We start from the raw sequence: 17,703 nt of genomic DNA on the forward strand, positions 1-17,703 counted from the left end.
ATATAAAGCACAGATTTGCAAGGCAGTATGGCTAAGGGTGGCGCTGTGGTCTAAACCACTGAGCCTAGGGCTTGCAGATTGGAAGATCAGCAGTTCGAATGCCTGTGACGGGGTGAGCTCTCATTGCTCGGTCCCTGCTCCTGCCCACCTAGCAGCACAAAAGCATGTCAAAGTGAAAGTAGATAAATAGGTACCGCTCTGGCGGGAAAGTAAATGATGTTTCCGTGCGCTGCTCTGGTTACGCCGGCTCCCTCGGCCAGTAAAGTGAGATGAGCGCCACAACCCCAGAGTCATCCACGACTGGACCTAACAGTCAGGGGTCCCTTTATCTTTACCTTTTATGGCTAGGGGCAGCAAGCAGCACTGCTGTGGGTTTGGGGCGTAAACTCAGAGGCAAAGCATGCCACAGAGAAGGTGTGAAAAGTTCCTGCCTTTGTGATCTTATTGACAACCTGGTATTTAATGTCAAACTACAAAGGTTAATGCCCTACAAAAGTGATTAGCAGGGTAGCTTATTAGGAAAGTTTTTTTTTTAAAAAAAAAAAAAGAGGAAAAAAGCTGTTGGGTTAAATAAAATTGCCACCTTCTTTTTCTGGTAGATTTCCTGTGACAGACAGGCAAAATGTCACAGGGTGAATTTCATATTGCCCTTGAGCTGTCATAGGCACCATGTCAGAAAAAAGTTGGCATTTGTATTGTGAGATAAAAAGGCTACAGCAAGGAACCATTTAACACAGAGTTGATTAGGAGCCTGGAATCTTCGGGCAGGGCTAGTGTTTGATAACAGGGGCTTTTATTGCAATGACTTCTTGGTGCACATCTGGTTAAGATGATCCAATTTTGTTGGCCAATATCCTACAATGATACTGGCCTTCATCTGATTCTTGACTGGGATAGGATGGACAGATCAGTCTATTCTTATTCCACATCTATTTCACATGTGTTTACTCATTAGTTTGTTCCTTTCTGTTTCCAAATCAATCTGTAATTTAAAAAAAAAATCCTTGCAAAATTTGAATTTAAATACATATCACAAAAGAGTTATTAAAATACAACTTTCTTGCAATGTACACATTTCTAAAAGTATTTTTTAGCACAAACTACAGGAAGTGTGGTTTTTTTGCATTTTATGGGTGGGGTGTTCAACAAGAATGTTATAATAAAACTTGGAAAAAATCCTAAGGATAATTATCCACTGGAGGCTGCTCCATTTCAGCAAATGGGACATTGCCCCACAAACCTCAACCAGCCCCCAATCTGCCTGTCTTCTTATTTACAACCAGTCAGGCGGGTGGCTCTGCCTGTCCTTGGCCCTGGCTCTAGCTCCTATTGGTCTCTTGCCTGCTCCAGCGTGCACCAGCCAGTCCCCACTGTTGTGTTCCAATCTTGGCATTTGTCCAGGAAGTTCAAAACAGATCAGTTCAGTTCAGACTGAACAAAATTCTCATCCATTCCCAGACTGGAAACCACAGCCAGAGTTGCTTATTTGGAAACTAGTCAGACCATTCATGAAAGGCGACTGTACATTGCAATTATAACTCAAACTTCTTCTCATTGTGGTTGATATTTCTGTTGTAAATAGAAACCAGTAGTATAGTTCCAGTCACCTGAAGCAGACATGTCCATCGCTTGTTTTAGAAAGTGGTGCTGGTGGGGAATACATAAAAGTAATTTCAGACTTTCAATAGCTGGTTACACCATTCTGTGTTGAAGTCATATACACATATTACATTTTTTGCTTTTCTGTCACCTATACACATTGATAAAAACTCAACATCCATAAAGTTTAGTTGTCCCCAACCAGCCATACTGGAAACACAGGCCTGCAACCCCCAGGAAAGGACAAGGTATGCTGCTATGATTAGAAAAACTGTAATTTTAAGGCCTACTATGAAGTTACATTACTGGTACTGCTACTACAAGAGCTGAGAAACAGACTCTGAAAAGTGAACATGGTATCTGAAGTCACACTAGACTCAGCACTCAGGAATGCAGTGCAGAGGGATTGCCTGGCCTGGCACATGGCAACAGACTGGATGATCTCAGTTTCCTTTCCCACCTCTGTGGTCTGGAGCTCGGCGAGCTTCACAAGAAGCAGTTGGACGGGAGCCAGCTGGCTCTAGCTACCAATTTCTAAGCCCTTAGTCATTCTCAGCTTCCCAGGAAAACCCCTTTTCCACCAGATAGGTGTTCCATGCTAGGTATTCCTTTCCTCTTGTGCTACCAGCTAAGCTTCTGCCCCATCATGCCCACATTCCTTTCTCACTACAAGTGCCACAGAAGCACGTTTTTGGTACTGCTCATCTCATGTGTCGCCTCTTCCTAGCTATAATGGGTTCCTGGCCTGGCCCGCTTCCTTTCCTGTGTGCCTGCAATATGTGATCTACTAGTTATTAATTTGTTACCAAGGCAATGTGGTAACACAGAACAGCTGAAAAACCACTGCCCTATGGTCCAGTTGTGGTTCAGTTCTCTACACAAATTTTCCAGAGACATTTGGCTGACCCCTATTGGAAACAGAAAGTTGGAAACTAGATCAGGGGATTTTTCATATCTGTAATAATTTTGGTACATACACTTTGAAACAACTTTGCTAATATGCCCAGAAATGTTTATCTGAGTGTTTATTGTTTAAATTTTAATTTTATGTAATCGCTTCATGTAATATGCTCCAATGTAAACCAAGTTGTATCTGAAAACAACCATGTTAAACAGTTTAAATATGAAAATGAATAAATACTACATTACAACACCCATCCCACACACACAATGAAGGCCCCTTATTTCATACCCAACCAAGTAATTCTTCTTATATAAAACTTGGTATGTCCAGCCAAATAAACATGTACATGAATGGAACATATTTACCAACCTGAACCTTAAGTTTACCTTCAGAGACTATGGTCTGCACCTATCAAGTAACCACCAAGGAGATGACCTTTGCAGTAATAGAGTCAGGTTATGGAACAGCTTTGTCTGGGTACCACCTTTGTGGTCTTTTCAGTGATAGATGAAGACATCTCTGTTCATCCAAGCCTTCAAACAACTTATGTAGTCTGGGCCTCTCAGTTTTTCAATCTGTGTTTTTCAATTTGTGCCTGTTATGAGCTTTTTTGTAAATTTCGTATTTTGTGGTCTACTTTATATTTACATATGGTTGTATCTTCCTTCCACAAGGGGAAAAGACTCTTACCCATGTAATGGAACTTCCCTCTCATCTCCGCCCTCTCGTGCTCCCCAAAAATCTTCTCCAGAGGGTTAGGGGGCACTCCAAAATAGATCTGAGGACAGCAGAAGGAGAATCGGAAAGGGAAGAGAAGTCCATTGCACAAAGAGAAGTCCACACGCTCAACACTGGATATAACATGTTGTGTTTTCTTATTTATTGTAATCCACCCAGAGAACTTTATATTATGCGGCAGCATAAATATGCTGAAAATAAATTAAATAAAACATGTTGCCATTACCAGAATGCAAATTAAGCACTGTGAACACTTACTACTTGCAAAGACTGGAACAATACAAACAGAGCTAAAAATGTGAGCCTCTTTGGGGTCAACTGCTCTGGCTTACTTGTATATCCTCAGTGTATCAGTTGCAGGAACTCTAATGGGTTTACCCTAGTAGCCTAGGAATGCAGCTTTGTTTATTTAGCTTTTATTTCTGCAGGCTGGTTATGCCGATGATATTTCCTAAAAATAACACTCAGATAACCCCACGCGCCTTCTGGGAATAGTAGGCTGTGTTCTACTACCACCATCACCACTCTATTCTGGCTCTGGAATGGGAAGTTATTATACCAAAAGCAAAGGCCTGGGAGCTGGGGGCGGGCGCTGTTAAATCATCACAGAGAACATGGGCCCCAGCCAGCTCTCTGCAGCTGCTGACCTACAGACAATGAGCAGCTTGGATCCATGGGGCCATGCCAAGGGATTGTATTTCCAAGACCTCTTCTTGGGGAAAAGCCTAACAAAGATTTGCTCCAGCTCATGGCTGGATGGATTAAGGGGATCTCTGTTCCTTCCGCCCTGACTAACTTTGATTCAGAACAATCAGCTGCATCCCCTGCTGAAGTGAGGGCAATTTTTAGCTTCAGTCTGGGCTTTGCAATACAGGTCAGCTGTCCCTAAGTCCTTCTGCCAGCATATCCCCCCTCCCCACCCCTTTCAGCAAAGAGAAGCTTTGGAAGGGTGGCATTTAAATTGGGAAAACAGCAAGGGGAGAGGAAAATTAAACCCTCTGCCCCCAGCATCATGGTCCTGATCCCCATCTGCCTACCAGCTTCTTTTACTTTAAAAAATGAAAGAGAGGATTCTGATGACAGACCGTGCCACGTCTAATTTGATGAGTCAGTGCATTTTGTGGTACCTTTAAGATGCATTTAACCCAGGGGCATCTGGTTTGCTAATCTTGGGAACCACCCCCCTTTACATACTATGGACCAGCCTCACCATTCTGAGGACATGGTATGTGTGTGCATAAAACGGAACCAAAGGACTGATGTTTCATTTCACTACTATCCAAACTGTGGGCAGAAATCCCAGAAAAGTCTGAAGCCACAGGTGTGATTTCTAGACCTTTTTTTAAAAAATAATTTTTATTAACAGGTCAATCACATCACATTGTCCAAATCACATTAGTTCCAAACTATACAGCCAAATTTTAAATTTTGTTGGGGGTACCCATACATCAAGCTCCGCACGAGTCCAAAACTCCGGACAAGTCCAAGCATCACTTATATTACTGCTTTAATTAGACAGTTCTATCCAGTTCGATCCGGATAGTCCTTTATTCCTTTCTTTCTCTTCTTGTTGTTATCGTATATTCCTTTCTTTGCGATCCCTGATGATTTTCACAAGCAGATTGAAAACAGGCAGTGATTTCTAGACTTGAGTATGTTTTTGTTAGCTACATCCCACTCCCCTAACCCCAACTCTTTCAATATTTCTCCCAGTTCAAAAGGTAAGGCTTGCAGTGAATTTCCTTGATTATGTTTTGCACAATTGTGCAGATATTGCTGTACTCATTTGGGCAGATGGGCTCCATAATTTCCACGATGGGAAATAATACATGTTTCTTTTAAGCTGTTTCTTTATAAGCATGCACATTCATTGCTCATTAGGGTGTGCACTGGTGTAATTGTTCCAAGAGGGTTTTTTAAAAGGCAAAACAAGGGTGAATAATGCATTCCTAGGGGCAGGCTATTTGAAGAACTTGTGGCCCTCCAGATGTTGCTGGACTCTACTTTCCATCCACGCAGGTCAGCAAGGCCAGTGATGATGGGAGCAGAAATCCTACAACATCTCCACAAGTTCCCCATCCACACACAATACACACAGAGGCCTGGAAGAGGCAAATGGCCAGAGGCATACCTAGAGGTTGGCTAAGTTGGCCCCGTAAGCAGGCCCAGTAGGGCACAAAAATTGCACCTCTCCTTGCCGATACATCTCCTTGCCAAGGGCGCAAGGGAGCCTAGGTACACCTCTGCAATTGATTAAATACAAATTAAAAAGTCACAGATTTGGTGCCTTCAGTGGTCACCTAGTCTACCCCCTGCCAATGCAGGAAACCCTATGTATTTCTGTAAGCAACATAAGCACAGTGTAAACCAGAACCATGTAATATAGGTACAAGTGAATAATACACAATGCCTTTCTGCTAGGGTGTCTCACCCAGAGCTATGATCTGAAGGAACATGATTTAGAAATCTAACTGATGCTAAGCAGGTCTGGGTGTGGTTAGCGTCTAGCTGGGAGACCTCCTGACAATCTATACATGCTGCTGTGAAAGAAAGGTGGGATATATACTTCGGCTGTAGGCTTCAGTTTTCCCTTGCTCGTTTCTTTTGCTGATTGGAATTCAGAATGCCCTGGGTACCTGATACATTTAGAGTGAAACCTTAGTGTGCTATGAGCTATGTCACAGATAAATGCTGTTCAGCTTGCTGGAATAAGATAGGAGTGAGGAGTGTGTGTGTGTGTGTGTGTGTGTGTTGCTTGAACAAGGGGTTTGGGAACAAGGACTTCATGTTCTATGAGAACCGTAGGCTTTGTGGCTTAGGTCAAGGGGACCAGAAGGACCCAGACTCTGGTTCTATTATCCCAGGTATAGGAGGGAAGTGAAATCCAATAGCATTAAAAAGTTGGCATCTACCAACGGGCTGTCTGCTAACTTTTGCTGGCTTTTGTTGTTTCACTTTCTTTCCAGAAAAGAAAATGAACATTACCCTAATCTGACTGTTGTGAGACGTGTTATGAAAATGCATAGCAGTGCATTTTCCTGTATCTATGATCAATTGTTCTCTTCTGTTGTGGGTTACAGTACCTAGTGAAGCATTATGACCCCCAGCCCTTCAAACTAACAGGGCAGTATGTCCCCACCTGGGTGGCCTTTACAGAATCCTTGCCTTCCCTAGCAGTGCAGAACAAGGAATGCAGCAACAGGTCTTGACATGCCTATGGAGTGGCAAGTAGGATAGAGCTGCTCAAATAGGTCTATAAATGTACTGAACCAGCTAGTTTATCTGTCCAAGTGGGCCAAAACACCTGCCATCTGTGCTGAGCCTCTTCATCAGACTGGATATTAAACAAACTGGGGGAGGAGGGGAAGGCTCTTTTGCGTGGACAGGCGGAGTCCCCAGATCCCGAGTGGTCCCCCCCGTCATGTGGAATAACGACTCTAGACAACGCGCTATGGGATTAAATTGGCCACAACTTTATTAAATTTCAAATGTGGGTAGACCTTGGCTCAGGCATTGGGCGTTCTCCCTCCCTAGTCCCCAGCCGGGGACCTAGGGAGCATCAGGGTTATCCAGTGTGTGGGGGGGGGGATGGGCCGGCTCTGGAGAACATATGTTCAAGCAGAGATAGCCGCCCCCGTTACGCCGCCGCAGGGGAGAGCAATGACGACCTTTCGGCGTACGGCCAAAGCCTCCCTTCAAAAACCCCTTTAACGGGGAACCCTGGTATCGCCGCCGCAAAGAGGAAGATGGACTAAAGGATTCCGCCCAAAGCCTGATACCGCCAAAGTTGTGACGTTTTGCTACGGGAAAGGCGAAACCTGCCAATGCAGGGAAATTCCTTTCCGGCCCTTTAACAGCGACCTTATCGTAGCAGCGCCCGCATACCTGTGGAGAAAGGTTAACCTGCAAAACCTATGAAGAAAAGATAACCTGCAAAAGAAGGCATTAACTGAGGGTGGGTAGGGTGGGAGAAGCTCTGGAGCCAAGTGAGGACTAACAATTGAGATCCACCCTCTATTGTGTGGGCAGGTAATCCCTCCCCCTACCTGGCCTGGTTTCCCTGGCAACGCTTCCCCCAGGTGGGATTGGACAACTCACTGGGGTAGGCGGGGACCTCCAGGTATCCCACCTGAGGGAAGGCAAAGCCTATGCTGATGGGGCCACTCCAGATCCAGGGCTGCACGCGTCCCCGCAAAGGGCGCCCCCCGTTTTAAGTGGGGAGCGGTCATTGGTATTAAAGCCATAACATCTGCATTGATCAAAAATTCATTTTTGTTCCCCAGTCTCAGAAGGGGTATGGCTGTGGGGTGCAGCTGTGGGGGTTGTCCTGAAGAGCAGCTGCACTTCTGATTTTACCACTATACCACTGAGTTTGCCAGCAGCTGCTGACCTAGTTAATTTCACTCCTAAATAGAAAGTGCTCTTAAGCTGAGGGGCAAGTCCAAAAGGGAGAGACTTGCATTGTTTTCCCCTTCTTAAAAATGCTGTGTGCACACTTATACGGAGGTACATAAGCATTCATATTTTCATGATTTTGATTTTTCTAAAACAGCTGTAAAAGAACTCAGCAAGTGTGGGAGACTGTGATATAACTGCCAAATGTGCACATATTCATTGTAGCACTGCTGGCTACACTTCTGGAGGTTAGTTTTGATTTTTCCAGAATGCATTGAAACTGGGCATGAGTAGAGCTTTAGAGGTAGTGTGGCTGCATGTGTTAATTCCATCTGGAGATTGGCAACAGGATAACACCAGTCTCCTGATTTATGCTGAACCAAAGGAATTGCAGATCCCCTTAAAAACACACACACACACATATCAATTTTTGGCCCTCATCATTATGCAGAAAAGATTGAAAATGTCAGGTGAGCACCAAAGGGTTTTGAAGGCCGTTGCCAAGACACAGATTTGAACATATTTAAATAACAGAAAGTATATTTCACTAATGTCAAGCTACTGCCAAAACAGCGTATGCAAAGGTTCAAGTTACAAAACACTTCTATTTCTCAAGGCCCCGTGAACGTGTAAAGCTCAAAGGTATGTAGGGATGCCAAAAGTCCAATGCAGGGCAGTGTGGAAAGGTCCTACAAATAATCTGCTTGTATAAACATTTACAAGGGCCTGATCTCCTGGCAGGGGTTTCTCTCATTCCCTGTTTGTCACATCAGAAGCTGTTAACAACCCTGCCCCACTCTCAAAGGCACGCTCACATGCCCCTAAGAAACATCAGAGGTGTCCGGGAATGGAAGCCCTCTGTGTTCTCATGAGTTCCCAGCAGGACAGGTTGTAAATGATAATCAGAACGAAACGTGGTGTTAAAATCACAGGCAAGAAGAACCCAAGCCTCCTCCCAGATGTCTCTCTCTGCCGCTTCCCTGAAGACAAGGAGAGTCCAAAGTTGCTTCCAGATGCCGTTTTATTGAGTTTTCATTCCAATTTGTTTGCAGGAAGATTAGACGGCATTGTGTCAAGCAAATTTTATCTCACATTTCCCAGTGCATTTCCCCATCACTTTTTCTTACCGCAAAAGGTCTGGTTTTGTGCAGCAGTTCCAAATTAACTTCAATGGTGCAATCTCAATTTGCCAGTATGTGATTAAAGCCCATCCCAAAATAGTGACAGTCTGTAAGCACCCTGAGTTTCTCCATGTAATTCAGTTCCATACTGCACGGGTACCTATCCCAGCTCTATTGCGGAATCTAACTAGCTGAGTGCAGCCGGGATGACCTGGAACCATGTGTTAGCTGCTCTGAGATCTCTGGAGGAACAGAATACAAATGTGACAAACAGCAGTGTGGTAAAGCAGATGGCAAATTCCTATCAAAGTTGTGGGGGCAACCACACCAAGGTGATATTAGGTTTGGTACCCAAGGCGTTTGCAGGTTCCCTTTCAGCTGGATCCTAGAAAAATGAGGACATGCCTCAAAATGGGTTGGCGAGTCATTTTGCCAGCTAAGTTATGGAAGAGTGGGTTGTAATTGGATCTGTATTTAGTTTTCAGCTTAGTAATTTATTTCATTTATAATATTTTGTTTGATTACTTTGTTGTTGTTTTCTATTTTCTGTTGACCACAATAACCCAAGGACTGCCTCTCCCTAGATGAACCAACTCCACAAGAGGTCCAGATGATGGCAACAGAAGAACAGGCATTTTCTGCAACTGTTTCCCATTTGTGGAATACTCTCCCCCGGCAGGCTCACCTTTTGCCTTCATTAATATTATTACATATCTTTGGCTAATTAAACAATCTATGGTCTTTTAAACTGGAGCAGGGTATTGCTTGGTTTATTATGTTATGTATTTTTGTGTCTTTATATTGAAAACTGCCCTGTGATCCTTGGATGAAGGATATAAATATTTAATTTAGACCAATAAAAATATTTTATTTTTACTTTCCCATCCTGCAACAAGCCCCCCACGTTTGCTTCATGCTTCCTCTCCAAACAGTTCTGCAGTTGCTAACATATTTTGCTAATTGATGGTTATGGGGAATTATTCTATTCCTGATCTGTCCCTTTACATTCTGGCAATCACATATTGCCCTGCCAGTATCTCTGACTAGAACCTTTTTGCATATGGATGAATTTACAAAAGCTCTGAACTTCTATAAAGTGACAAAGGATAAAGGTAGAGAGAGAAGACCTTTCCTCCTCCCCTCGTCATGGAATTTAACAGACTGTGCAAATATTTCAAGCCTTGTTTAAATAACTCTGAAGGCAAACAGTAGAGAGTCAGCGTGTAACTGGCTGAACAGCAGATAACCTCAAATCAGGAAGAAAGCCTAAATCTGGTGTATGTTGGCTCCTATTTGGGATGAAAAAAGGGAAGGATGGATTTCTGCAATAATTGGTGAAGTAGGGTAAATCCAAAGTAATATATTTTGGGATGTGTAAGGCACACACACAAAGACCACAAGAGGCTGTCATCTGAAAAGGCACACAAAACCACCATATAGATCCACCATTTGTCATATTCTTCCTAGAATTAAGGTCTGCCAGATAGATCAAGGAACCCAAAGCAAAGGCTGGGTTCACATTACCACCTCAGAATGCACTGAAGTTGTTGTTTTTCCCTAGTGCATTTCATTGCTCTTCCCACCCCCCACCAACTCTGCTAGCTATTCACATCAGCATGACTTCATTAATGTCAGATTCATTTCTGTTTGTGTTTCACCAGGGAGTGTTGATGGGAAGGGAGTGACTTTACTCTATGCAAATATGCTATCACTTTTGCTAGAGAAGAATTAGGAACAGCTTAAGGGCTCCAATCCATGTTAAGCAGGTTTGAGAAACAACACATCAAACTAGTATTTTATAAGTACAGGATACATATGCATTTTGGATAGTGTTGAGTGAACACACATTAAAAATCCAGGGTCAGAAATGCAGTGAGGGCATAGTAAATGGGAGTGTGAACACAACTGACCTTTGCTAATCACTATTTTTCTTCAGGTTATCATACCGGTAATTCATTCATTATGGTTTTACTTCCCCACCATTAATTGTTCCCATTAGTCTTCTTGCTCTCCTCACACTTCCTTTTTATATCTACATAACTACCTCTCTACTGTGAGAAAACCTCAAATGAAATCCATAATGACTATCCATTCACAGTCATTTTCTAAAACTTTCTCTTCTGTTTAGTCTCTTAGAATTTCCCCTTAAGTGCTAAGACAATGATACCGATTCCTTTTCAGTTGCCTTCCGTGAGATCCCCTGCACTGCATGTGTGCAGTCACAAGAATGGAGTTCCCTGCTATTCCCTTACAGCCTCAGATCCTTGTAACAGATGGGAAACTCCTAATAGTCACATAAGAACTATTCCTGGATTCCTGACCTAGCAGGGAAGTGGCAAGTCATTAAATTCCCCTGTGAACTCAGTGTCCCGTGCTTTCAAGTCATCCAAAAGCAGCTGGGAAAATTTGTGTTCCTGGCTAGCTCTCACTTGTCCTGTGTTTACTTTCCCCCACCCATTCCTTAGATCCTCTTTCTAACCCAAAGAATGTCACCACCAGTAAAATTACCCACACCAGAAACCTAGCTCTCCTCAAGCTGTGCTTACTTTCTCATCGTTTTATGAGTCTTTGCTGCTAAGTCTTCTCTGGGAAGGCAGTCAGGATAGGGACGGATTCTAGACAGTCCCATGCTGCTACAAATTTGGTGAAACATGCCTTTCCCAGGACACAACTACTAAAACACTCAGAGTCACATACACACATTAAAAAAACTGCCTAACAGAGGAATGTTAACACTGCAGGCCAAATTATTAATTGTTAGCTGCATTCATGCCTTCATTAATAAATGTTCTTGTTTCATTACGCACCATATTTTCTTCCTCCATCTATATACATATCCAATGATAACAAATATACAAATGGATTGTGATGGCAGAGAATGTCATAAAAGATGCCTCCTCCACTATGATTCAAATTGTTCTATATACTTTACACATCCCAAGCAGTGTCCCCTCTAACTCCCTGCCCTGCAAATGCACCCACAGGACAAGGCAGCAAAGAGAGCTCCTACTGAGTAACTTGCTCCAACAAGGATTGGAAGAACTGGGGCCTTGTTGAACCTCGGCTTCCCATGCACCTCTTCTAAGCTCTGCCCCCTTTAGGAGAACTAGGGTCTCTTTAAGGAGTCACCTCTCGCCTGAAGAAACACACTTCTCCTGCACCCCATAGTACCTCATGCACACCCTGCACCAATGAACTGGCAAGGGAGCATAGGAGGCACTCAGTTCCTTGGGCCCAGGAGCAGCACCCACCTGGTCTGGCTCCCAGCATGTGACCCTATAGCCTCTGACTCAGCATCCTGCACAGCTGGGGAGTGTCATGACCCTGGAGTCCCAAGTTTCAGTGTAAGCAGTGCCAACAGTGGTGTACATAATGTCAGCTTGCTTTGAGTGCTTTTGTTTAATTATTTTAAAAGTTACTATCACAAAGCAATCCTAAACTCACATTATGCCGGGACTGGGGACACATGGCTGCAATGCCAGTCGAACAGCCGTTGTATCCATTGTGTGCTCAGACAGGGAGGAAAGGGAAAAACTCAGAGCCAGAAAAGACCAAAATGATGCACATGCTATCAGCATCCCTGGAAACACCACCACACCCCACCAATCAGGGACAGCACTGGCATCAACATCCTGATGTGATGCAGATGTAGAAGGAACCAACCTGTGCAGGCCAAGATGGGGTAGGTCTTTAAAAAATTACAGGCTTTACAACGGGGGAAAAACACAGAACGTGGATCAAAAAGTTGGCAGGGTCAAGCAGTGCAATGTGCCCATATCTCATTCTTCAGCAAAAACCAGTAAGTTTGCATACAAAAAATACCAGCTGAGCTGCAGTGGTTGCTATGCCCACTGGGACTAGCAGGATGGAAGACAGGGAGACCATCAGTAGATGGAGCCAGAGCCAATGGCAGGAAGAGCCAACTAATTCTGTTTCTGTTCCAATCTTATTCCCTGCTCAGTTCTGTAAGCCAAAACTGAGGAAGCCCTTAGCCAAGACAACCCCCTGGAGTGGATGTAATTAAGAAGGCAGGCATTTGAGGGCTGTTTGAGGGCAAGCAGAGATTGTTGGGGGAATGGCATATTTGCCCTGATGAACTGGCCTCCACTGTCCAGATGCACCATTATGAAGACTTGTGTAAACACACGAAATCTCCCTGAATCAGCAATAGGAAAATCTAGTTATCAGTTTGGCAGGAAGATGCTCCCAAGCAGGACAACTGGAGGGGACCTGGAAGTTGTCCAAAATGGACACAAAGTCCAGTCAGAATCAGGAGCTGTCCAGATTAGATTTTCCTGAATAAGGCGGATTTTACTGGAGTCATTAGAACAGAGTTTTACAGTGTTTGGCAGCTCCTGGGCTAGCAGGAATCTGCCAATGTAAGGCTGCTTTACTGACAGTAATGGCACGGTGTATTTTCTTTCATGGCTGGTGTGAACCTGAACACTGCCAGTGCATTCTGCTTCCATGTCTCCTGTAATTTAAAGATAAGGCAAGTTCTTTGTTCCTAAAAGCAGAGAGTTTATGTTTTGCAGGCTTTGTCATGGGGCTTCCCTACCTCACAATTTCTCTAGCTAAGGTTCCTCTGAAACAAGTGAGAAAGAACCCAGAAGAAAGGTTTCCTGCCTCCTCCCCAACCACAACAGTGAAATCAAGACGTAATGTAACACAGATGCTTGAGTTTCTGTAGGCGGCTGTTAGAAGGCACTAGCTAGTGGAAAATAAACATCTAAGGTAGGCCCAACGTAAGGTCAGTCATTGAGTCCAACATTTCTGCCCACTAAACTGTAGGAGTTGAAGGGACAGGGATTCCAATTCAGTCAAATCAGCTTAGTAGTAACTGTCCATAGCAAGCATTTTTCTTTCCATCTTTCATTTACAAACTATCATTGATTTACCTCCCCACCACCACCATAGACAGGAAGACGCTAGAAAGGTGAAATACTTCCCCGAGTTTATATCAGTGGCATCATCAGAAGAGGATTTGGGGACAGAGTCCAGAGCCCTTGCTCAACAGAATGGTCAGGAAGGATCTCCAAATATGGGCTGCTCACCACATTTTGAAGTGAAGTAATGCATCCAAAAAGCAGATTGGGGTGGGGCAGTCCAAAGTTTAACATTGCCAGGTTTGGATACAGACAGAGGACACTGTATGGATCTGGCCTTCTAGCACCCACAGTTGTGGGATTCTGCTTTCATTGTGAAAGAGAGCACACAATGGAAGGCATGTCTGTGTGGGATCCACTGATAAGGATTAGGGGAATCTGGGTTCAATTACCAGCAGCTATTTTAAAGCAGCCAATAACATGCCCTGCTGCATCCCAGAGGCTGTGTCATTGAGCAAAAACTCCTACATCCCACACCTGTAATATGCAAGCAGAAGTAATTACGGTACATTACAAATACATCTTGTGGAGAATCAACTTAAGTGACACAAAGCATAGTGCTTACCTTTCTGAGGTCATCCAGCCCATACTCTATGGATGAAGTCAGGACCTCCAGGGCCTACAGTCAAAACAAAGGAGTGATTAATGCACGCTCTTGGTACTTAATGCTCTCTGTTCTGTCGGCAATGATGGCACGTGCCTGAATCCATCCTGATTTTCTCGGTCTTTTGCCCTTCAGCTTTCTGTAAAGTTTCTATGGGCAAAATTTGACTTGCACAATTAGACTGCTGCTCACACGATGGGACTTTGCCTTCCTACCCTCCACCCTCCAGCACTCGTGCCACAAAAATATGCTTTTCCAAAGTTTCTCCCAGAGGTTATGATCTATATTGTGTCCAATATCTATTGCCCAGTGTGTAATTGAAGCTTTAACAAGCTCGTCTTTTGTTTCCCATTCTAATAAAAAAAAAAATACATTTTAGACAGAAGTTTCTTCTTATTTTCTAAGAGTTGTTTTTCAGATTGTGAGCTTTGGTCCAGAAATCCATTCTTTCTAATTTAAACATGTCGTATATCTGGTGATACTGCAACCAAACCGTAACTTGGCTTCTAAAGTTTCCCATCGAATTCAGTTTGGGTCGTCCCCCCGCTGTAAAATTTACCAGTTCCCTGTAAATCGCCCATTGTCTGCCCATATCAACTCTCTTAATTATAATTGCCTCAATGGGAGATAGCCATAAAGGTGTTTTTCTTTCCAGCAGATTTTTATATTTCTCCCAGATTCTATACAGATTCTTCCTAAGGATGTGCTTCATAAAACTGTTGTAGGTTTTAGCCTTCCCATACCAGAGACACGCATGCCAGTTGAATGTTAAGCCGTGACCCTCTAGATCTAAGACATGGGTAGGCAAACTAAGGCCCAGGGGTCGGATCCAGACCAATCACCTTCTAAATCCAGCCCACAGACGGTCCGGGAATCAGCGTGTTTTTACATGATTAGGTGTCCTTTTATTTAATATGCATCTCTGGGTTATTTGTGGGGCCTGCCTGGTGTTTTTACATGAGTAGAATGTGTGCTTTTATTTAAAATGCATCTCTGGGTTATTTGTGGGGCATAGGAATTCATTCTCCCCCCCAAAAAAAATATAGTCTGGTCCCCCACAAGGTCTGAGGGACAGTGGACCAGTCCCCTGCTGAAAAAGTTTGCTGACCCCTGATCTAAGATGTCTGCATTGTCCAATATAATCCATTCTTTTAACCAACACAAACAAGCTGCCTCATAATACATTTGCAAATCTGGCAGAGCAAAGCCTCCTCTTTCTTTTGTATCTATCATAATTTTATGTTTAATTCTTGGCTTTCCCCCCGCCAGATATATTTAGAGATATCTTTTTCCATTCTTTGAAGTAGCTTAAATTGTTTACAATTGGGATTGATTGGAATAAAAACAGCATCCTAGCCAGTATATTCATTTTAATGGCACGTGTGTGTGTGTGTGTGTGTGTGTGTAGTTTCCTCTTTTCAAAATCCTATTTCCCTACATTTTCTTCTCACCATTGTGGACTCTTCAGTTCACAAAGTTGGCAGCTGCAATTCTCTGCCCCTTTTAGGTTCATAATCATCACATTTCTACAGATTAAGAACAAATTAAACCCTTAAACCCTAGAATCTAGGCTTGTCTACTAGAGCTTGCTCCCCTTCTGCCCCCATCCTGGATAGATGTTATATCTCTCCTGGAATTTCTACTGGGCATTAAGGAGTGTGTATAATGTTCTTCCCAGCCCATGAAACATCCAGCCCTTCTCATGCTGCTGGGTGTGGCTGCTAAAAATTCCAAAGAATGAAGCAACGTCCTGAGCTGTGTGAGAGAGAATAAGAGAAAACATTATAAGGATCAGATGAGTTTGGTGCAGCCAGCAAGAGGACAGTCCAAACTTCCCTGATGAATGTCAACAAACTGCAGTTCATATACTCTCAAACTATTACCTATTTAATAAATCCAGACTCTACCTTATGTAGAAGTTGTTGTTGATGTAATGAAAAAAATGTACCCGATACCTGATTATGGTTTCTATGGCAAATATTCAAAAATCCATAGTTGAGCAATACATCTCTCAGGACCACCAAAATGTCACAAAAGCATGGCAACTAGTATTGAAGAGCTATGGATTTTGGATATTTTTATCAACCAATATAGCAACCAGGGCTTTTTCAGCCAGAACTCACCGGAACTCAGTTCCAGCACCTCTTTTTCCAGAAAAATAGCACTGATTGCAATATTTTCCCTTTTTGGAGGGGGGTGGGGTGGGACAGATTGGTGTAATTGAAAAACTGGGGGAGGGCAACATTTTTATATCTCTTTATTTCTCTCCCCATCTCCAACTGAGCCTAGGGCTTGCCGATCAGAAGGTTGGCGGTTCGAATCCCCACGACAGGGTGAGCTCCCATTGCTCGGTCCCAGCTCCTGCCCACCTAGCAGTTCGAAAGCATGTCAAAGTGCAATTAGATAAATAGGTATCGCTCCAGTGGGAAAGTAAATGGTGTTTCTGTGCACTGCTCTGGTTTTGCCAGAAGCGGCTTAGTCATGCTAGCCACATGACCCGGGAGCTGTACGCCGGCTCCCTCAGCCAGTAAAGCGAGATGAGCGCTGCGACCCCAGAGTCGTCCGTGACTGGACCTAATAGTCAGGGGTCCCTTTACCTTTATTCTTACATAAAATAACCAAAGCTATTTGAATTTGATTTTGAATTTGTTTGGGTAGTACAAACTCAGTCTCTAATCATTCACAGTAGGGAATGACAGAGGGAGGCAGCGAGATGTCAAATACACCATCTACTATGTCCTTTTATGATGACAGGGCTGGAATTCAACCTTCCCTGGAGGCAGCTCCTGACAGAGAAGCTGAGTCACAAGAGTGAGATGCTGCCAATACTGCAGGCATATGTAAAACCTGAACAACAGCTATCTGCTGATTAACAGAGAAGGAAGTTTTTCCAAATCTTAAGGTTGCCCCTTTCTTCCTATGACAATATATTGATTGGTTTACAATATTTATATACCGCCCTTACTGAAGGAATATTTCCACAGTGGTTGATATAAAACAAGGCTAGAATAATATATCTACAGATCAAAACTGAAACTTTCGACCAGCATGATGACAGCAATTTCTTTCCCAAAACCAAGCCCAGAACAGAATTCTGTGAATCTAGATCAGGGCAGGGGACCTGTGACCCTGCAGATGTTGTTGGACTCCCAATTCCAATCAGACCCAGTCCACATATCCTATGGTCAGGGATGGTGGAGGGGCACAGCTCCATCCACCCTCATCCAAATAAACAGCTTCATCCAGATGGAACTTTCCAAAAAAGAAAAGGTCCCTGAATCAGTAAGAGAAAAATGTGGTCTTCCCTGCTTGCTAATGCACAATGGGGAAAAGGCACAGACCAAATTATCTGTATTCTACAATCACTGCACAAGTGAACAAGAGAGACCCTATCCTAAACATTTGTTAAAAATAAAACGTAAAATAGAGAAGGGTTAGCTAAAAAGAGGATGTGCC

At 43.5% G+C, this 17,703-nt stretch overlaps 1 protein-coding gene across 4 annotated transcripts in view; it reads right to left on the reverse strand.

Moving 5' to 3' along the window:
* Positions 1 to 17,703, reverse strand: part of BTBD19 (BTB domain containing 19) — a 62,964-nt gene that overhangs the window by 37,888 nt on the left and 7,373 nt on the right. For all 4 annotated transcript variants that reach the window (XR_013839876.1, XR_013839877.1, XR_013839878.1 and 1 more), the window contains exon 3: positions 14,209 to 14,262. Coding sequence is in view for 1 of the 4 variants with exons in the window: in XM_079980524.1 (XP_079836650.1) it covers positions 14,209 to 14,262 (54 nt within the window). In the remaining 3 variants the exon portion in view is untranslated. The remainder of the gene's footprint in view (positions 1 to 14,208; positions 14,263 to 17,703) is intronic.

This window comes from Podarcis cretensis (assembly GCF_951804945.1).
Source record: "Podarcis cretensis genome assembly, chromosome: 6".
Taxonomy (NCBI): Eukaryota; Metazoa; Chordata; class Lepidosauria; order Squamata; family Lacertidae; genus Podarcis; species Podarcis cretensis.